This window comes from Papio anubis, chromosome 19, assembly GCF_008728515.1.
Source record: "Papio anubis isolate 15944 chromosome 19, Panubis1.0, whole genome shotgun sequence".
NCBI classification, from domain to species: domain Eukaryota; kingdom Metazoa; phylum Chordata; class Mammalia; order Primates; family Cercopithecidae; genus Papio; species Papio anubis.
Window position 1 is genome coordinate 54819655 of NC_044994.1, and position 22462 is coordinate 54842116.

At 36.1% G+C, this 22462-nt stretch overlaps 1 protein-coding gene across 13 annotated transcripts in view; it reads left to right on the forward strand.

Annotated features, from left to right (window-relative positions):
• Window positions 1-22462, forward strand: part of RELCH (RAB11 binding and LisH domain, coiled-coil and HEAT repeat containing) — a 121674-nt gene that overhangs the window by 4606 nt on the left and 94606 nt on the right. For all 13 annotated transcript variants that reach the window (XR_001897431.3, XR_002518736.2, XM_009192846.4 and 10 more), the window contains exon 2: window positions 20005-20094. Coding sequence is in view for 10 of the 13 variants with exons in the window: in XM_009192846.4 (XP_009191110.3) it covers window positions 20005-20094 (90 nt within the window). In the remaining 3 variants the exon portion in view is untranslated. The remainder of the gene's footprint in view (window positions 1-20004; window positions 20095-22462) is intronic.

A 22462-nucleotide genomic window follows, 5' to 3' on the forward strand; every position in this document is an offset into this window, starting at 1 on the left:
CAATGAAGATACACGTGTGTGTATCTGTATAATAGAATGATTTACATTCCTTTGGGCATATACCCAGTAGTAATGAGATTGCTGGGTCAAATGGTATTTCTGGTTCTAGGTCTTAGAGGAATTGCCACACTGTCTTCCACAATGGTTTAACTAATTTACAGTCCCACCAACAGTGTAAAAGCGTTCCTATTTCTCTGCAACCTCTCCAGTGTCTGTTGTTTCTTGACTGTAATAATCACCATTCTGACTGGCCTAAGATGGCATTTCATTGTGGTTTTGATTTGCATTTCTCTAATGATCAGTGGTGTTGAGCTTTTTTTCATATGCTTGTTGGCCGCGTGAATGTCTTCTTTTGAGAAATGTTCGTTCATGTCCTTTGCCCACTTTTTAATGGGATTATTTGTTTTTTCTTGTAAATTTGTTTAAATTCCTTGTAGACTATGGATGTTAGATCTTTATCAGATGGATAGATTGCAAACATTTTCTCCCATTCTGTAGGTTGTCTGTTCTCTCTGATAGTTTATTTTGCTGTGCAGAAGCTCTTAGGTTTAATTAGATCCCATTTGCCAATTTCTACTTTTGTTGCAATTGCTTTTGGCATTTTTGGCATGAAATCTTTGCCCATGCCTATGTCCTGAATGGTATTGCCTAGATTTTCTTCAAGGGTTTTCATAATTTTGGGTTTTACATTTAAGTCTTTAATCCATCTTGAGTTAATTTCTGTGTAAGTTGTAAGGAAGGAGTCCAGTGTCAATTTTCTGCATATAGCTAGCCAGTTCTCCCAGCATTCTATTAAATAGAGAATTCTTTTCCCTTTGCTTGTTTATGTCAAGTTTGTCAAAGATCAGATGGTTAAAGATCAGATGTCAAAGATCAGATGTCAAAGTATCCAGTCTTATTTCTGAGTGCTCTCTTCTGTTCCGTTGGTCTGGGTCTGTTTTTGTACCAGTACCATGCTGTTTTGATTACTGTAACCTTGTAATATAGTCTGAAGTCAGGTAGCGTGATGCTTCCAGCTTTGTTCTTTTTGCTGAGGATTGTCTTGGCTATATGGGTTCTTTTTTGGTTCCATAGGAATTTTAAAAGTTTTTTCTAATTCTATGAAGAATGTCGATCGTAGTTAAATGGGAATAGCATTGAATCTATAAATTACTTTGGGCAGTGTAGCCATTTTCATGATATTGATTCTTCCTATCCATGAGCATCCATTTATTGTGTTGTCTCTGATTTCCTTTAGCAGTAGTTTGTAGTTAGAGGTCCTTCACTTCGTTAGCTGCATTCCTAGGTCTTTTATTCTCTTTGTAGCAATTATGAATGGGAGTTCATTCATGATTTGGCTCTCTGGTTGTCTGTTGTTGGTGTGTAGGAATCCCTGTGATATTTGCACGTTGATTTTGTTTCCTGAGACTTTGCTGTAGTTGCCTATCAGCTTAAGAAGTTTTGGGGCTGAGACAATGGGGTTTTCTAGATACAGGATTATGTCATCTGCAAACAAAGACAATTTAACTTCCTCGCCTCCTATTTGAATACCCTTCATTTCTTTCTCTTGCCTGATCCCTGGCCAGAACTTCCAATACCATGTTGAATAGGAGTAGTGAGAGGGTATCCTTGTCTTGTGCTGGTTTTCAAGGGGATTGCTTCCAGCTTTTGCCCATTCAGTATGATATTGGCTGTGGGTTTGTCATATATGGCTCTTATTATTTTGAGGTGTGTTCTTTCAATACCTCGTGTATTGAGAGTTTTTAACATAAAGGAATGTTGAATTTTATCAAAGGCCTTTTCTGCATCTGTTAAGATAATCATGTAGTTTTTGTCTTTAGTTCTGTTTATGTGATGAATTACATTACTGATTTGTGTATGTTGAACCAATCTTGCAACTCAGGGATGAAACCAACTTGATTGTAGTGAATAAACTTTTTGACGTGCTGCTGCATTCGATTTGCCAGTATTTTATTGAGGATTTTTGCATTGATGTTCATCAGGGATATTATTTTGCCCTTTTTTAAATTAGGTTGTTTACATGTTGGTTTTGTTTCATTATTGAGTTGTAAGAGTTCTCTATATGTCCATTATCAAATGTGAATTTTGCAAATATTTTCTTCCAGTCTGATTTGCTTTTGTATTTTCTTAATGATGTGTCTCAGACCAGGCGCAGTGGCTCACACCTGTAATCCCAGCACTTTGGGAGGATGAAGTGAGCAGATGGTTTGAGCCCAGGAGTTTGAGACCAGCCTGGGCAACATGACAAAACTCCATCACTACAAAAAAAAAAATACAAAAATTAGCCGTGCGTGGTGGCCTATGCCTGTGATCCCAGCTACTTGAGAGGCTCAGATAGGAGGATCGCTTGAGCCCAGGTGGCCGAGGCTGCAGTGAGCCATGATGATACCACTGCACTGCCTGGGTGAAAGAACGAGATCCTGTATCAAAAAAAAAAAAAAACCCAAAAACCAGTGTGTCTTGTGAACAAAAGCTTTTGATTTCGTCAAATCCAATTGACTGTTTTTTTCTTTAATAATTTATGTTCTGTATCTCCTTTTAAGAAATATTTGCCTACCCCAGAGTTGCAAAGATTTTCTCTTACAAGTTTTATAGTTTCGACTTTTACAATTAGGTCTATGATGGCAGGAACTGTATTTTAATGAAGGTATCATAAAGGAGAAAAGAAATATTTCTTAAATATTCCTCCTATAAACATGCAGACATTTATAGTACAAACTTTAGTACAGTTTTAAAATACTTGTATAAAACTGTGCTCAGTACTGTATTCGGAAGATTTCAACAAAGCTCCTGATCATACAAATTATATTGTCTAGGACAGGGCTACTGCCTATTTTTAGAGGTCCTCTATATATTCAATTTTAGCATGTCGATTGATACTACTTGGGTGTGATTTTATAATAATAAGCACTTGTTGGCTGATTGTAAACGGTTTAAAGATTGGTAGTATAGATTATCTAAAACATTATTTTGATTTGTTTTTGTATATGTGTTTTTGATATGTGTCTGATCTGAAAATTCAGAATACTTCAGAACAATAAATGTATAATAAAAAGTGATTTTCTTTATTTAATGATGTTTAAGAACAATATAATCTTATTATTAACCTTTATAATTTTAGATTTAGTGAATTATTTCCCTAAAACTGTTGACTTAAGTTAATACTGTAATACAGTTGTGCTTTTAAACATACTTTAAGAAGTCTTCATACTGTTTAATTTTTTTTCTTGATTATAAGAATAATCCATATTTATAAAACATTCAAATATGAACAGGATATATAGCTTTATAAGTTTGATGTTTTCAATAGAATTTCTATTAACTGAATAAAATTACTTTTAACAGATATTCTAAGGAAACCTCAGTTTTGGATAAATTCTTGTAGCATCATTGTAATGTTCCTACTAAATTTACACGATGAACCAATTAGATCTTTTATATGTAATATTATTTGCTGGAATATACACACACTCTGTGTGTGTGCATGTGTGTACCCTGTATTTCTGCCAGGTGAGCCAAGATAGCTTCTATTCAGTAATTACTTCGTTTTCTAGTTACAATGCAAGATAAAAATTGTGGTAATGACATTGATTAACACTGAGCAGGTTATAGTAACTTAGCAAGAGTAACGCATTTTCTGTTTGAAGCATTAGGGCTCTAATCAAAATTAGACTGTAATTTCTTAAGATTAACCCAGTTCTTTGCACAATAGAGATGTAATGCGATCAAGTGGAGAGGGCAACTAACATGCCTTTTGGTGATAGATTTCTTTTACTATGCCTTCAAATTTTTATAAGGCAGCTAATCAGGAGGTAGGCATTTATGTTTGAATGTAATCATTTCACTTGTGAGCTTGCAGCCTTCCAAAATCATCTTCCTATTTTTTTTTTTTTTTAAAGACGGAGTCTCCTTCTGTGGCCAGGCTGGAGTGCAGTGGTGCAATCTTGGCTCACTGCAACCTCCACCTCCCCGTTTCAAGCAGTTCTCCTACCTCAGCCTCCCGAATACCTAGGACTACAGGCGTGCGCCACCTCACTCAGCTAATTTTTGTATTTTCAGTAGAGACCGGGTTTCACCACGTTGGCCAGGCTGGTCTCAAACTTCTGACCTCATGTGATCCGCCAACCTCGGCCTCCCAAAGTGCTGGGATTACAAGCGTGAGCCACCGTGCCCGACCTAAAATCTTCCTTTCATGATCTGACCTATCGTTTCTCAGAACTCTGAGAGCATATATCCAACTATGCCCAGTGTTCCTTTCCTAGTATCGCCAACACTAAGATGTAAGATGTCACGATTGCTTTCTTACAAAGTTTTCATCCCTTCTACTTTATAAAGTAGTTCCCCTCTGTTAAGTTGGGATTGGATTTAGTGTTTTCTCTGCTTTCTGAGAGAGAAAACACCAGCGCAATATTTTTTTTTTCCTTTTTTTTTTCTTTTCTTTTTTTTTTTTTTTTTTTGAGACGTAGTCTCCCTCTGTCGGCCAGACTGGAGTGCAGTGGCGCAATCTCGGCTGGCTGCAACCTCTGCCTCCTGGGTACAAGTGACTCTGGTGCCTCAGCCTCCTCAGTAGCTGGGATTACAAGCCCCTACCACCATGCCTGGCTAATTTTTGTGTTTTTGGTAGAGATTAGATTTTGCCATGTTGGCCAGGCATGTCTTGAATTCCTGGCCTCAAGTGATCCACCTGCCTCGGCCTCCCAAAGTGCTGGGATTACAGGCGTGAGCCACTGCGCACGGCCCCATCACAACATTTCTAAAATTTATTAACTTCACTGCTTTTACCTGAATTAGACTTTCCACTATTCTCTGGGCCATAGACATTCCTAAATATATCTACTGTGTAACTGTCATTTTTCTTTCCTATGTCTTTCCAATTGTTTCAAATTTATTTCTGTGGAAATTTAGTTAGATATCATCCCTGCTTGGCATGGTGGCCTGAATATAGTTGGTATTCGGTATTTTTACATCGATATATTTATTAAACATTGTGATAAGTTAAGGATTGCAGTGATCTAAAAGTTTAATGCATATCTTTGAGCTTATGTTCTTGATGGAGAGGTAAGACTAACACCTGAAATAATTTGAGAATAGTCTCCTATGGCAAAGAAAATGTTTACAGAATGTAAACATTCTGATGTAGAAAAACCTTGTTGATTGTGGAAATGAAATGGGCCTGTGGAGAAAGTAAAAGTTAAGTGTGACCCTCAAGGATGGTTAAAATTTTGAATAAATAGTAACTTTATTATTTGACTATATTTAGACTCTATCCTGAGTAAGAAAAGGAAAAGGAAGTACAGGTGAAGGAAAGATAATAGGTCTTGTATTTTTAATGTTTAAAACATCATCTGGGAACTCCCTGCTTACCATCATCTGCTTACCATATAATAGGGTGATTCCACTGGAGTAGTTGCAAAAATATAATATGACATTTTAGCCTCTTGTGGTACTCTAAAAGGAAGCAAGATAAGGGTACTAATCTGGGAAAACCAACCTTATTTCTGTGAAAAATTAAAATTTTACTTCCTACTTTTCAAACAAGCAAGTTAGAGCTGGAACTTCAAAATGTTTATTAAAAACCTAGATTGGTGGTTTGGCATTTTTCAGTCAAAAATTAAATTTTGTGTATTTGTTTTTAATTTAGCTTTTAACTGTGCTGTTCCACCCTGTCCTGCAGCTCCCAGCCTCCCAGCCTTGTCTAAAAATACACAGTACTTATATCTGAATTACAAATATCAGTTGAAAAACTTCACATCTACGGTATACTTAGTTTCTACAAACTAAGGAAATCTATATAGGAAAACCTGAACAAGTTGACTGTAAACTGATTAATTTTCTTTAAGAATAGATTCCTCATAGATTTCTGAGAATTGAATACTCGTTACAATTGGATATAGCAATGGTATTTACCAAGATTCAGCGAAAGATAGCGGGATCAAGAAGAATGCCCTAGAGGTAATATGTTTAGATTATAGTAGGATACAGGACAGACATCTCATATTGGTGTGAACAAATAGAGAAATAAGGGCTTCATCAGAGTAGCTGTGGAAACATTTGTGACTGATAAAACAACAGTAGGTCTGTGCCAGACTATACCAACTATATATATATATATATATATATATATATATATTTTTTTTTTTTTTTATGTGTCTAATTTTAGACAGAGTCTCGCTCTGTCACCCAGGCTGGAGTGCACTGTCGCGATCTCGGCTCACTGCAAGCTCCGCCTCCCGGGTTCACGCCATTCTCCTGCCTCAGCCTCCCGAGTAGCTGGGACTACAGGCGCCCGCCACCTCGCCCGGCTACACTTCTTGTATTTTTTTAGTAGAGACGGGGTTTCACCACTTTAGCCAGGATGGTCTCTATCTCCTGACCTCGTGATCCACCCGTCTCGGCCTCCCAAAGTGCTGGGATTACAGGCTTGAGCCACCGCGCCCGGCCACCAACTATAATTTTGAATTCAGCCTATTGTTTGAAGACCACTGGACTTGTACCAATGTCTGATCTTCAATTCTGTCTCTGCCACTTACTAGCTCTTTCACCTGGGGTAAATCACTTCTTAATGCAGAAGGCAAGCCAGGTAGTACAAAATTGATCATTTAAAAATAATTAGAGTGACAAACCATAGCACCACACTAAGTCACAGATGAATAATCCGCCTGAAGCATCACTTCATTTCATCAAGGCACCCACACTGTGTAGCATTAAACTTAATCAAATTTAGGATATTCACATCCTACATGTGATTGTAGGATATCTGGGCAAAGCCCAGGATCAACTAAACCTCAGCTGGCAGCCAGATATAGTCATCAACTGTCCCTCTGCGTGAAATAAACTAACAAGGCCAAATTAGCTTGTGCTCTCTTTTTTTTTAATCTTCAGGGTTTGCTGCATGGCTACTTGTAAGTTTCTGATGTAGTCACGGAGCATGACAAAACCTTAAGGAGGAGTAGAACACAGTTGCAATCATGGGTGTAGCCTTCCAGATTTTCTCACCTATGAAGTCAAAAATCCTCAGCCGTCAGAAATAATGTTCATTTGTTTTTGAAACCAGCTAGTCCTGTTGTGGGTGGGTAAGATTGCTCAAGATAGTATCGTTGACGTTTCTGTTCCTTCTAACCACCTATGAGTGTGTGCTTGTGTGCTCCCTTAGTTCAGACTTTAGCTCACATTTATACCATCAGTTTTAGCCTTATCCTATAGCTTTAATCTCTTCCTCCATTCTTACTCTGACTTGATTTTAAAGAGTTATTCATTCTTGTCATTCTAGCTAAAGTCTTTTAAATAAAATTGCTTCCTCCTGTCCAAAACAACTTTTTCAAACCTTTTTTAGTAATAAAAAATATATATGACAGAAAAAAAATGTATAAACCTCACTAGGAATTTTTAAATTTCTTCTATTTTTGTATGGTGTATTTGTTAAAGTATAAAAGTGGCTTTAAAATATTTTATTGTGGCTATGTATAATAAAGTGATCCCTTTAGTTTTGCTTCTTCCTGCCCTTTCAACCATGTTGTCCATATGCAAAACCTTTATTCTACTCACATTGTTTCTTCATTTTTCCCTTGAAACATGCCTTATATTTTCTTGAATATTTGTATTTATTATATTTATATTAATATTATGTTTTCTTGCCTGGCGCCCTTGTCCACATTATTTTTTCTTCTCGTGGAATACTTGTCCTCTGTTCCATATTTTTTCTAAATTCTGTGCATCCTTAAAGGAAGGTCCTGTTTATATTCCTTCCTTTCCCAAAAGCTTCTCCAGCCCATAGTGATCTCTAAATCTTCTGAACTGGAGGGTTTTTTTTGTCTGTTCCACTTATGGAAATTAATTATATACAGACCTGTGAACATGTGTTCCTAATTAACTCTTAATAATATTATTGAAATGTTTGTGTGTAGATGTTTTAGCTGACTAGATTTTTTTTAAGATGTTAGCTTGTAGGTCTTATATTGTCCTCTTTCATGCCTAGCACAAATGCCTAAGGTAGACAGTTTATAGAAAATTTATCTATGTATCACCAGTACTTAATATTGTGCCTGGGATACAAGCTTTCAGTAAATATTGAAGTTATGTTAAAGAATTGATCTTTAGGTAGTAGTTTCCTATACATTTATAAGTAGGGAATATTTTCTTGTGAAAATTAACCTTTTACTTTATATCCGATTTCCTCAACTCTGTCTGAGCAAGATTCCATCAAGGCTGTGTTTCTGAGGCCATTCACAGTATCAAACCCAACTTACCTGGAATCTAGGCGATCAGAACCTGGATACTCTTACATATTGTTCAAGAGAACCGATGGTTTAGAGCTCAGGCTTTGCTGTTGGAGAGCTTGAGTTCATATTTGTATTCTGCCACTCCCTCATTGCATGACTCTGGATAGTCTTTGTTTCCTTTACTGTAAAATGCAGATGGTAATGACTCCTTTAGCATGGGGTTGTTATGAAAAGTTATCTGTGTAAAGTATCTGGCACAGAATAAGTGGTCAAAAAGAATGTTAATAATAATTACTATTGTTGTCAGCATTAACAGTAATCATTCTCTTTACTAATAGCTTTTCATATGATAAAGTCATCCTGTATTATAGAAATTTTAAGTGAATAGCTTGTCAGTAAAGTTTTAGCATGTAAGTTTCTTCCCAAGTTTAAATCTTGACTTTGAAGTTCCCCTCTTTCTGAAACCTTGTGACAGAGAGAAAAAGACAATGGGCTGCAAACTGGGAGGCTTGAATTCTTCTTCTGGCTTGCTCACAGATTAATTTTTTAACCTTTAGGATAAAGTAAGCCAATTGTATTATTGTTATCCATGTATATGACTTAATTCCAATGATTTATAAGCTTCCTTAAGACAAGGACAAAGTTTTACCGAAGTTTTATCTTTGTACTCCTCACTATAGCTTAGTAAATACTGCGTAAGTACATAACTTCAGTTCTCTCATCTGTTAAAGTGAGGGGATTGTACTATCTTAAAAATTCCTTTTAACTCTCAAATATTTTGGACATAGGGGTCAGTGAAAAATTAACCCCATCATTGGAGAAGAATTGAGGATCAGGAAAATATAAATGTGAGTGCTGCAGTTGCTAAAAGTAAAAGGCTGTCCCCAACTTTTTTTTTTTTAAAGAAAAGATAGACCAAGATCCTGGTCTATCCAGAAATTAGCCTTTCTCTTCTGGTGTATCACGTGTATTGTAAAGTGTTTCACATCTTTCTTTTCTTTATCACCAAGGTTACTAGTATACCTAGGCCTTCCAGATAATTTCAGAAGTGACCTTGAGTGGGAGGAGGCAGAGTACCTTTGTGGTTTTACTCTGGTGTTTATAAATACAATGCCCACATAAAAGAAAGTTTTCATTAGTATTGAATGAATTTTACATTATTTCCAAAGTAGAAAATTTATAGTCTTATATTTTTTTAACTTTCATATTTTAGAAGTAGGCTTATAGGCTCTTTCTTTGACATACATCTCTGAGATCCCTCCTTAAGTGAATAACTTTTTTTTTCTTTTTTTCTTTCTTTTCTTGAGGCAGAGACATGCTCTGTTGCCCAGGCTGGAGTGCAGATCTCAGCTTACTGCAACCTCTGCCTCCCGGGTTCCAGTGATTCTCCTGCCTCAGCCTCCCAAGTAGCTGGGACTACAGGCGCGTGCCACCATGCCCAGCTAATTTTTTGTATTTTTAGTAGAGACAGAGTTTCACCATTTCAGCCAGGATGATCTCGATCTCCTGAACTCGTGATCCGCCCATCTCAGCCTCCCAAAGTGCTGGGATTACAGGCGTGAGCTACCGCGCCCGGCCTATGAATAACATTTTAAAATGTTTACACACAACCTCAGGTTTAAATAGAATTACTTTTAAAGTAAGTCTTTCATTAGCAGTATCTTTATATTTATTTAATTTATAATTATGTATTTCTTTCTCATGACAGATTTTTTTAAGCATGGTTCAATAAATCATCTTTACTGAAAGAATTGTAATATAAAGCGAATTGCTTGATTTTTTTCCATTTAATTGTGAATTGGATACTTTCATGATTTTTAAATTATAAAGTCCCCCTATTGAAGTACATATTAAGTGTGACTATGGGGGAAAATACCAAAAATAAAAACAAAAAGTTCAGATAATACAAAGAGAAATATGTAGTGAAAAATGTACATTCTGCTCCTCAGAGTCAGTTATTATTAATAATGGATTGTGCATGTTTATAAAAACAATGCAGATGTAAGCATATATAAACATAAATACTTAAACTTATATATCCATGTCCTTTAAAAAAATTATACTTTAATATTTTGCTATTCCTGTCAGTGACCTAGTACACAGTAGTTGTTCAATAAATATTTAAATTACCTAATACTCTTATTAGTCGACAGCTGGTCCATTTTCTGATGCATTTGGTTCTTAAAGTGCCATGTAATTTTCAAGGATCTGAGACTAAGTTTTTAAATTATAGTAAAAACCTATTTTTTCAGCAGTACTAAAATAGTAAATGTAAATATAAATAAAACTACTTTTGTATGTGATTTAAAAAATCCATCTGCACGACTGTGTATAATAGGTTTAGTTCTCATACTTGATAAAACTTATGAACAGGTTTTACCAGTTTACCAACTGTGATGAAAGTACCTGATTATTTGTTTCTGAGTTATAAAGTGGATTGTTAAGAAGTTACACAATAGGCATCCTGGTATTTGAAGAAATGCTCTGTAGTTAAAATACTTCATATTGAAATATGGTAGATTCTTAATAAAAGAGGCTAATTTTTCCAAACTCTTCTTGTACATTAGGACATTTGGAACACAAAAGGCATTTGCTTCTCCTGGAAAAGAATTGTGGCTTAATCTAAAGAAGCACATTTACCTTGAAGCTTTAATATAACCTGTTATTAGTCTTAAAATCCAAAGTCCATATAGGGTTAGAATTACTTTCTTCCATAAATAATTTTTCTTTCTGACAAGATGGAGTAGATTTTAATGAATTGAGAGATTGTTTTTCTTTTGTGACATCATATTTATTATATTAAAAGACATCAGAGCTTTTTTTTCTTGGAGAATATGAAGTTGTTGGCTTGGAACTATAAAAAATTAGAAAATATATTTTTCAATGGCCATAATAATGCCAAGTTGAAGATTAAAGTGTATGTTTGCTTTCCCCAAAGAGTCTCCCTGTTGAATAAATGAGTTTTTTAAAACCTTTAGAGAAATAATAATAGTATTATTGAAGAACAATGTCTCATGACCAAAGTAGCTCTAATCTAAGCTTGTATATATGATTTAAAATATTAGAAGGAAGATGAAAAAGACTTAGTAAACTAATAATAGATGGATATTTAATAAGAAATATTTATCTGAAATTAACAGCCAACACCATACCTAACATTCTATTAAAGTGAGGAATAAAACAGTGAAGCCTGGTATCATAGCACCAGAATATTGGTTGATAAAAGTTCACCATTGGGTGTACATGTTTTCCTACGCAGGTTAGAGACTTCAGAGTAGGTAATAAGGCGCCGCGACATGGGCCTAAGAAAAGAGAAGATAGTACTCAAGTGGAGTTTCTGCTTAGGGCAGCAATGGCCAAATCAATTAATATATCAGGAATATCTAGGTATTAAATGCAAGATCAAAAGACATGAATAGATAATTCACACATGAACCCCAAAAATAGATGGTCAATATATTTTTGAAAGAAAGTGGCGGGACGTGGAGACTCACACCTGTAATATCAGCACTTTGGGAGGCCGAGGCGGGCAGATCACGAGGTCAAGAGATCGAGGCCATCCTGGCCAACATGGTGAAACCCCATCTCTACTAAAAATACAAAAAATTAGCTGGGCGTGGTGGCGGGCGCCTATAGCCCCAGCTATTCGGGAGGCTGAGGCAGGAGAATTGCTTGAACCTGGGAGGCGGAGGTTGCAGTGAGCCGAGATTGCGCCACTGCACTCCAGCCTGGTGACAGAGTGAAACTCTGTCTCATTAAAACAAAACAAAAAAAAAGAATGTCCAAGTTCACTAGAAATCAAAGAGATACATAATTAAACAAAATATAATTTTATAGTATGTTAAATTGGTGAAGATTAAAAATAATAATACTGAACTTTGACAAATGCTATTACATACTATTGGTGGAATTCAAATTGCTATGTACACTTATTTTGGAAAGCAGTATGTATCAATAGCCTTAATAATATTGTACTTTCTCATTATATAAGCTTCATTTGTAAAAAGTGATACATATGTGATCCCAGCACTTCGGGAAGCCAAGGCAGGAGGACTGCTTGAGGCCAGGAATTTGACACCAGCCTGGGCAACATAATGAGACCCATCTCTACAAAAAAATTTAAAAAGTCAGTCAGCAGTGGTGGCACATCTCTAGTCCTAGCTACTTGGAAGGCTGAGGTGGGAGGATCACATGAGCCCAGGAGTTTTGGGTCACAGTGAGCTATGATCATGCCACTGCACTCCAGCCTCAGTGACAGAGTAAGAGCCTGTCTCAAAAAAAAAACAAAAAAACAAGATATAAAATTGTATATATAAATTTATTCTATTTTTTACACAAATATCTTTACATACTTATATATGGGGGAAAGTTCAAAAAAGAATATTTAGAAATTCAGGGAAAAAAAATGATGATCTACTGCCCTTATCCCCAGTATTAGTGGTGTTAGGATGATTTATCTAGTCTTCTATGTACTTTTATTTTATAATTATTTATAATACTTTTTTTAATAATTGGAAGGAATAATCATTTATAGTGTAATAAAAATATTGGAGAAAAGTAGTTAGGTTAATTTTGTTTTAAAGAACTGGAAATTTTAGGTATTGCATAGTAATCCAGGAACTTCATTTTATTTTATTTATTTATGCATTTATTTTTTGAGACACAGTCTCCCTCTGTCACCCAGGCTGGAGTGCCGTGTCTCACTCATGACTCATTACAGCCTCACCCTTCTCAGCTCAAGCAGTCCTCCCACCTCAGCCTCCTAGTGGGGTCTACAGGAATGTGCCACCATGCCCAACTAATTTTTCGATTTTTTGTAGAGACAATGTCTCACTACGTTTCCCAGGCTGGTCTCAAACCCCTCAAACAGTCCCCTACCTCAGCCTCCCAAAGTGCTCAGATTATAGGTATGAGCCACCACACTCAGCCCTCCATTTTATAGTATGTCATATTAGTTATTTACCAAGGCAGATATACTTATAACTCAATGGTTTATTCCAGTTTGCATTGTATATTTTCGGTTATTTGAAAGGTCTATTAGTAAAAAGCCTTATAAAGTTTATCCACAATATTTTGAAATTTGTTTCCTTTCTTTTAGTGATTCATGGTCTAGCTTTGGTTCAATTTCAAACAGAGAGAGAAAAACACAAATTTTTTGTTTGTTTATTTAAGACAATAAGAATAGCTGTTTTCCAGGATTGAACCTTGATGATTAATGGATCCTGATCAGTGTTAGCTCATTTTACCCCCATACATCCATGTTTTATTTCTTTAACTTTTTATTATGAAAAGTTCAAAGCGTACAGACAAGTTGAAAGAATTTTATACCCGTACATCCACCACCTAATCCCATTTAACCATACTTGGTTTATCTCTTATCAATACATCTTTTCAGCCATTTCTCCATCAACAGTCCATCTTATTTTTCATGAATTTCAAATTAAGTTGCACATATCAGTACACTTAATGCTTTAGCGTGCATATCATTAATTAGAGCTCAATATTTTAAAATTGTGGAGGTTTTGAGGTAATATTTTAAGACAGTAAAATATATAAATATTAAGTGTACCATTTGATAAGTTTGAACAAAGGATGCACCTGTAGTAACCCAAACTCCTATTATATATACAATATTACCATTACCCTGGAAAGTTCCCTCAAGGCCCTTTCCAGTCAGTTCCTACCCCTTCTAGCCCTTTACCACAAGAACCACTATTAATTTTTTCCTACCATAAATTACTATTGCCTGTTCTAAAAACTTTATATAAATGAAATATTGTAGGTACTCCTATAAGGCTTCTTTCAGCATAAAGCATTTGAGATTCACTCATATTATTGCATATGTCAGTTTTTTACTTTATTTTTAAATTGCTCAATAGTAGTCCTGAGTTCAGCACATTTTTAATACTAACTTTTTGAGATGCCTGTGGTTACTGCATTTGGTATTTCTTAGCTTGTGCTGAAAGAAACTATGTTATAATGAGGAGTACTGTAATATTTGGCTTTCTATCATTATTATTTTTGTTTATGTTGTCTTAAAACTTAAATTGGACTGGGTGTGGTGGTTCTCGCCTATAATCCCAGCACTTTAGGAGGCCAAGGCAGGAGGATTGCTCAAACCTAGGAGTTTGAGACGAGCCAGGGCAACATGGCGAGACCCTGTCCCTATAAATTTTTTTAAATTAGTCAGGCCTGGTGGCTCATTGTCCTAGCTAACTAGGAGGCTGAGGTGGGAGGATCATGTGAGCCCAGAAAATCGAGGCTGCAGTAAGCCATGATTGTATCACTGCATTCCAGCCTGGGCAACAGAGCAAGACCCTATATCCAAAACAAACAAACAAAAACTTAAGTTGATAGATAGCAAGCTTTTTGTTTGTTTGTTTGTTTGTTTTTTGAGACAGAGACTCATTCTGTCACCCAGGCTGGAGGGCAGTGACACAATCTCAGGTCACTGCAACCTCTGCCTCCAGAGTAACTGGGATTGTAGGTACCTGCTACCATATCCGGCTAGTTTTTGTGTTTTTAGTAGAAATGGGGTTTCACCATGTTGGCCAGACTGGTAAAGGACAGCCTGCAAGCTATTACTTATCATGTATAATTAAACTGCAGGGAAATTAAATGTTTCTCCAGACAGAAACAGTGTTTAAGAAGAATGACATATGTAGAATTTCATTTAGTTCTCTTAATAGGGATTTAAAGGGAAGTGGTACATTGATAATGATAATGACATAGCCCTATTTGAAGATTCAACCATCTTGATTATTGTGATGTACTGTTTTAAAAGGTGACGGGAGAGCCCAAGGGAGCGTCTAAATCTGTATTCCTATAACTTCCATTCATTTGTCGAGATTGTGCTTTCTAAACACAAATAATCCATTCCTTTAGATCAATATGTATACTTTAAGTACTGTGCAAGTAACATGATTTCACAAAGGGTTGACAATAGCCTCTTATTTGTCCCTTTTTAAACATTAGCTGGATTAAAAAAAAAAAAAAAAGTTCCCTGTGTGTAAAATTTAATAGAGAAGCTGTTAAAATGTCTTTCCTACTACTTTACAACCTACCTAGCCTCAGCTGTCATGACTTGCCTGCCACCTCCCCCCAACCACTCCCCAGCTCTGCAGCTTCTGTACATTGTAAGTGCTATTCATACACAACTTGTCCACACTTTGAAAACTCAATACACTTGTTTGTTCTTTCCTTCTGCCTTTACTTTTTTGTAGAGACAGGGTCTTGCTATGTTGCCTACCAGGCTGGTCTTGAACTCGTGGGTTCAAGTGATCCTCCCACCTCAGCCTCATTTAAAGTGTACAATTCATTGGTTTTTAGTATATTTCCATTCATTTTTAGTATATTTACAGAATTGTACAACCATTACCTAATTTGCTTTTGCAGCCTGTTCATAATCCCCGAAACAAATCTCTTATCCATTGGCATACACTCCATTTTTCCCCTCAAACTCCAATCACTAATCTCTGTGTCTATAGAGACAGACTTTCTATCACTATATATTTACCTATTCTGTGCAATTTATATAGATAGAAATCATACAATATGTGGTTCTTTTGTAACTGTCTTCTGTCAGCGTAATGTTTTCAGAGTTCATCCATTGTTGTAGCATGTTTCAAAAGTTCCATCCTTTTTATTGCTGAATAACATTCTATTGTACGGATATATAACACATTTTATTTCTTCATTTATCAATGGACAGATATTTAGTTGTTTCCACTTTGTTTGCCATTGTGAATAATGCTGCTATGAATAATTATGTACAAGATTTTGTGTGTACATATATTGTCCTTTCTCTTTAGGTGGAAGTAGAATTACTGTACTATGATAGATAACTCTGTAGCCTTTTAAGAAACTGCTGAACTGTTTTCCAAAATGTCCATACCATTCCCACCAGGTAGATATAAGGATTCCAATTTCTCCACATTGTCACCAACACTATTGTCTTGTCTTTTTATTAAAGTGAAAAATAATTCATATACCATCAATTCTCTGTTTTAAAGTGTACAATTTGGTGGTTCTCTGTGCATTTACAAAACTGTACAACTATCACTACTCTAATTCCAGAACATTTTTATCACCCCAAAAAAAAACCCTATACCTATTAGCAGTCACTACCCATTCTCCTATGATGCCAGCTAAAATCAACTTTGTGTTTCTATGGATTTGCCAACTTTGGACATTTTATATGAATGATCATACAGTATATAGCCATGTAGCCTTATGTATCTGGCTTATTTTATTTAGTATAATGTTTTCAAGGAGGAACTGCCAAACTTCCAAAGCAGCTGTACCACTTTACAGTAAGACGAGTGATGTATGAGGGTTTCAATTTCTCCACATCTTCTGCAACTTACCGTCTCTTTTATTATAACCACCTAGTTGATTTGAAATGTACCTCATTGTGGTTTAATTTTCATTTCCCTAATGAATATCATTTCCCTTTTGAGCATCTCTCCTTCATTCATTGGCCATTTCTACATCTTCTTTGGAGAACCCTTTGTCCATTTTTAAATTGTGCTGTCTTTTTAATTGAGTTATAAGAATTCTTTATATCGTGTAGATATGGCCCTTAACAGGTACTTGATTTGCACATATTTCTTCCATTGTGTAGATTGTGTTTTCACTTTCTTCATGGTGACTTTTAAAGCAAAAAAAAAAAAAAAAACAATTAATTCTGATGAAATCTAGTTTATCAATTCATTCCTTTAATTAGTTTCCTATGGCTACTTTAAAAAGTTGACAAAAACGTTGTAGCTCAAAAGAACACAAATTTATTACCTGATGGTTCTTTTTTTTTTTTTTCTAATTTTTATTTTACTTTTGAGGGTACATGCGCAGGTTTGTTATACAGGTAAAGTCGTGTCACGGGGATTTGTTGTACAGATTAATTTGTCACTCAGGTACTAAGCCTAATATCCAGTAATTTTTTTTTCTGCTCCTCTCCCTCCTTCCACCTCTACCTTCAAGTTGGCCCCAGCGTCTGTTGTTCCCTTCTTTGTGTCCATGTGTTCTCTTCATTTAGCTCCCACTTATAAATGAGAACATGTGGTATTTGGTTTTCTGTTCCTACGTTAGTTTGCTAAGGATAATGGCCTCCAGCTGTTCCCACAGAAGACATGATCTTGTTCTTTTTTATGGCAGCATAGTATAAATCTCACAGTGGGTCTTACGTTGAGCAGAATGGTCTAAAATCAAGGTATTGGCAGTTCTGGAAATTTTAGGCTCTAGGGAAAGCCTTTTCCAGGTCCTGGAGGATGCCAGAATTCCTTGGCTCATGGCCCTCCTCCACTTTTAAAGATCTTTGTGATTACATTAGGTCCATCTGAATAACCCAGGATAATGTCTCTAGTTTAAGGTCAGCTGATAAGCAATCTTAATAACATCTGCAACCTCACTTCAACTTTGCCATGTAAAGTAACATATTCACACATTCTAAGGATTAGGATGTGGACATCTGGGAGGAGCCATTTTTCTGCTTACCACATTGCTTATGCTTTGTGTTATGTCTAAGAAATTATTGCCTAACCCAAGGCCATGATGATTTGCTTCTGCATTTCCTAATAAAAGTTTTGCAGTTTTCACTGTTACATTGGATCTATGATCCATTTTCGCTTGTAATGTGAAGTAGTGGTCCAGTTTCCTTGTTTTTACATGTAGATATACGGTTGTCCCAACACAATTTGTTGAAAAAACTTCTTTTCTCCAGTGAAGTGTCTTGGTACTATTATCAAAAACCACTTGACCATAAATGTAAGGGCTTATTTCTGGACTCTCAATTCTATTGCATTGTTCTATATCTGTTTGCCAGAACTGTGCTGCCTTGATTACTCTTAAGTTTGAAATCAGGAAGCATCCGTCCTCCATCTTTATTCCTTTTCAAGATTGTTCGGCTATTCTGAGACTTTTTTGTTTCCATGTGAGTTTTAGCATCAAGTTCTCAATTTCTGCAAAAAAAAAAAGAAAGAAAGAAAAAAAAGAAAGCCAGCTGGAATTTTGATAGGAATTGCATTGAATCCGAAGATTAATTGTGGAATATTGCTATCCTGATATGGATCTTCTGATCTGTAAGCCTGGTCTGTCTTTCTGTTGATTTAGATCATCTTTAATTTCTTTGGATAGTGTTTTGTAGTTTTTACTGTGTAAGTTTTGCATGTTTTTGTTAAATGTATTCTTAAGTTTTTTTTGATGTGTTTGGAAATGAAACTTGTCTTCGTTTTAATTTTGGATTGTCATTGCTAATGTATAAAAATCTGACTGATTTTTGTGCATTGGTCCCATGTTCTGAAACCTTGAAAAACTCATTTGTTAGGTCTAATTGTTTTTTAGTGGATTCCTGAGAGTTTCTTAGATATAACATCATGTCATCTGTGAATAGTAATAGTTTTGCTTGTTCTTTTCCATACTGGATGTTTTTGGTTTCATGGTTTTTTATGAGGAATAAGCAGTCATTCAAATCATTGTTTCCCTCTATGAGAACATTGTTTTTCTCTGTCCGCTTTTAATATTTTTCTAAATTTTTGGTTTTTTGCAATTTGATTAATAGGTGCCTAAGTTTCTCTTCTCTTTATTTATCCTCCTTGATGTTCTCTGACCTTGGACCTGTACCTGTCCCATCTCTTGCCTCATTGGTTGTGGACTCCAATTCTGCATATGTTAGACCTTTGTTATTGTTCCACTTGTCCCTGTCAATTTTCTTTTCAGTCTTTTTTGTCTGTATTCTGCAGATTGAATACTTTCCATTAATCTATCTTTGAGATTTCTGACCCTTTCCTCTCTCATCTCCATTCTGTGATTAGGCTATACAAGGCATGTTTTATTTCAGATGCTTGTATTTCAGTTCTAGAATTTCTATTAGCATTTTTTTACATTCCATAGTTTTTGCTAAGATATTAACTCCTTTCATTTATTGTATACATATATTCCTTTACTTCACATGGCATACTAGCTATTATAAAATGTTAGTCTACTGATTTTACCATTATCTCCTGGTATCATCTAGGAGTTGGTCCCTGTTGATTGTTTTATTTCTTGGAGTGGATCACATTTTACTGGTTTTTGTGTATCAAGTAATTTTTGACTGTGCGATGGATGATGTATGTGTTAGGCTATGAAGACTGGATTCTGTTCTTTCAGTAGGCACTTGTTCAATCGTAAACTCTTAGGTGGCAGCTCAAATTTCTGTTTTGTTTGTTTGTTTTGTCCTTAGCTGGGCTGCTTGCAATATTGCCTGTGTGTGCATTGTTTGGGAGTTGGCCAGAGATTTGGGCAGGGAAACTTGGTTTTTTTAAAGTTGATTGCTGTTGGCATTTTTACTTTGTTTTGTTGTTGTTGTTTTAAAAGAACTCCTAGGCCGGGCGTGGTGGCTCAAGCCTGTAATCCCAGCACTTTGGGAGGCCGAGACGGGTGGATCACGAGGTCAGGAGATCGAGACCATCCTGGCTAACACGGTGAAACCCCGTCTCTACTAAAAAATACAAAAAACTAGCCGGGCGAGGTGGCTGCGCCTGTAGTCCCAGCTACTCGGGAGGCTGAGGCGGGAGAATGCCGTGAACCCGGGAGGGGGGCTTCAGTGGGGTTAGATCCCGGCCCTGCCCCCCCGCCCGGGGGACAGAGGGGGACCCCCTTTCAAAAAAAAAAAAAAAAAGAACTCCTAGATCTTAGAATTACTGGTTTATTAACTAGAAATAATTATAAGTATTTGAATTCCTGTTCCTTATTTTAACAATTAAATTAAAATGCACATTTAATTTTTTTATATTTCTCTTTATTATAGATCGAGCTGGGAGCATTAGTACCCTTGATTCTTTAGACTTTGCAAGATATTCAGATGATGGTAACAGGGAAACAGATGAAAAAGTGGCAGGTGAGTAAAATTGTAAGGACAGATTTGGATTCTTTGACATTCCAGAAATAATGAAATGGCTTGAGGAATTTTTTTTCCTTCTACAATTTGGTACGTGACTATAACATATACAGTTATTATACAAAGTTATGTTACTAATTACTAATTTACTGCAAGTTTGGGGGTTCTCCAACTTTTTCTTCTTCTGGTACTGAGTTTCTGGTTATGTATCCCTGTAATTTGATAAGTTATACTTGGAGCCTGCAGTTTACAACCACACAGTTGTAAAACTCATGTATGACAGGTCCAAGACAAAGCTGGACCTTAGCCTCATTCCTTTGATCCTCCACACCAGGGCTGATAGTCACATATGTGTACCAACACAACTCTATTGATTATTAAAAATTGGTTTTGAGCCAGGCATGGTGGTTTGCACCTATAATCCCAGCTATTTGTTATTTGGGAAGCTGAGGTAGGAGGATTGCTTTAGGCCAGGAATTTGAGACCAGCTTGGGCAACATAATGACACCTAATCTCTTAAATTTAAAAAAAAAAAAGGTTGAAATACTTCTGTGCTTGTTGCTAAAACTTTGCCTTGAGTTCCCTGAGTGCTCCCCAGCTGTCACAGCATGTCTTCAGAAACTTCTGACTTTGCTATGATCCAGTAAAAGAGGGTTAATGACTGATACAGTGAGGGCTTCCAGGACGCTGCCCATCCCAGTAAGAAGGACAACATCCTTTTTAATTGCTTGGTTGCTCATTTCAATCTTCCTCCCTGCCCATCCCCCCATCCTCTCTCCCATACCAGTCTTGCCTTCCAGGCACCACCACTGAATCTGTAGGAACTTCAGCGGATCAGTTTGTACCCTGTGTTCTGCCTACACCAGATAAGCCCTATTGGAATTTGCTAGGGGTCCACTTTGGAATTCACCCTGTAGCAGCCTTGGCTCCTTGGGTGTAAATATCTGCTACCTTTCTGGTGCCTCAAGTCTGTGTCTGTCTGCCATTGAAGTCATTCTTGAGTGCCTTGCAGGAATTGTAGTTTTCATAAGACTTAGGCTTTGAGAGAGATGGGGAAAGCAGACAGACATCAGTTGGGTATTTTGAGCTCCATCAAAATGGTAGGTACTTCTGGAACAAAAGGGATGCCGCATGGGACACACAGGGCCTGTGAAAGAAATATGGGGTTGGGGAATATCTATAACGTGATTTCTCTCTTGACCAACTCTGTTGAATATTTCTTCCATTTACTGGGATGAGTTTTTTAAAATATACCAAATGCTTAACCCTTGTGGTCATTATGAATAAAAATGAGTGCTGATTCTTATATAGCATTTGTTCCATTCTAAACACTGTTCTAAATTTATATTAACTCACTGAGTTATAGAATTGTTATCTTGTTCCTGTCCCCAGGATATTGAGGCTCTGAGAGAAATTATATAAGACTCAGTAGCAGAGCTAGGATTCAAATCTACATAGCCCAGGAACAGTCTACGATTGACTATTATTTGCTACCTCTTGGCATAAAAGATTAGGTTTGGTCTAATTAAAAATGTCATTCCAATAAATGATTTTCATTCCTTGCTCCAGACTAGAGATATTGAATATTTTAAAATATCAGACAGTGTTATATGAGTTAGAAAAAAAATGTAATTGTTTTTCTGAGAGAGGATTCAGCAATATAAATAATAGCAGAATATCCATGTAATGGGGAAGTCACTAGAATAGTTTAATGTGGCTCTCCATGTCAAATCATGGTTGAGTTATGAGCATCATTTATTAACAACTGTATCAAAATGGCAAATCACATTGGTAATATCTAAAAATTAACAGTTCAAATTTTAGGATGAATTTATCGTAATTATATCACTCATTAAATAGCACTTGTTATATGTATTAGCTATTTATATTATAAAATATATGGTATTTTAGTTTATTTAGAGACCATATGTAGTTTTGTATAGTTTTATTGTACAAATTGTTACATATTAAAAAATAATTCCTACCCAGAAGTTATCTATATAATTATGTTTTTTCCTTTAATTTCCTTATTAAAACTTATATTTTAGATTGGATAAAATTAAAGAGGTTTATTATTATTTTCCTGATTTAGATATTTTAGTACTTCTAAGTAGGGGGAAGCTGACATAAATGCAAAATGTTTAGCTTAAATTTATGATCATTAGGCTGGGCACTGTGGCTCACACCTGTAATCCCAGCACTTTGGGAGGCGGAGGCGGGTGGATCAGCTGAGATCAGGAGCTCGAGACCAGCCTGACCAACATGGTGAAACCCGCTCTACTAAAAATACAAAAATTAGCCAGGCGTGGTAGCATGTGCCAGTAGTCCCAGCTACTCAGGAGGCTGAGACAGGAGAATTGCTTGAATT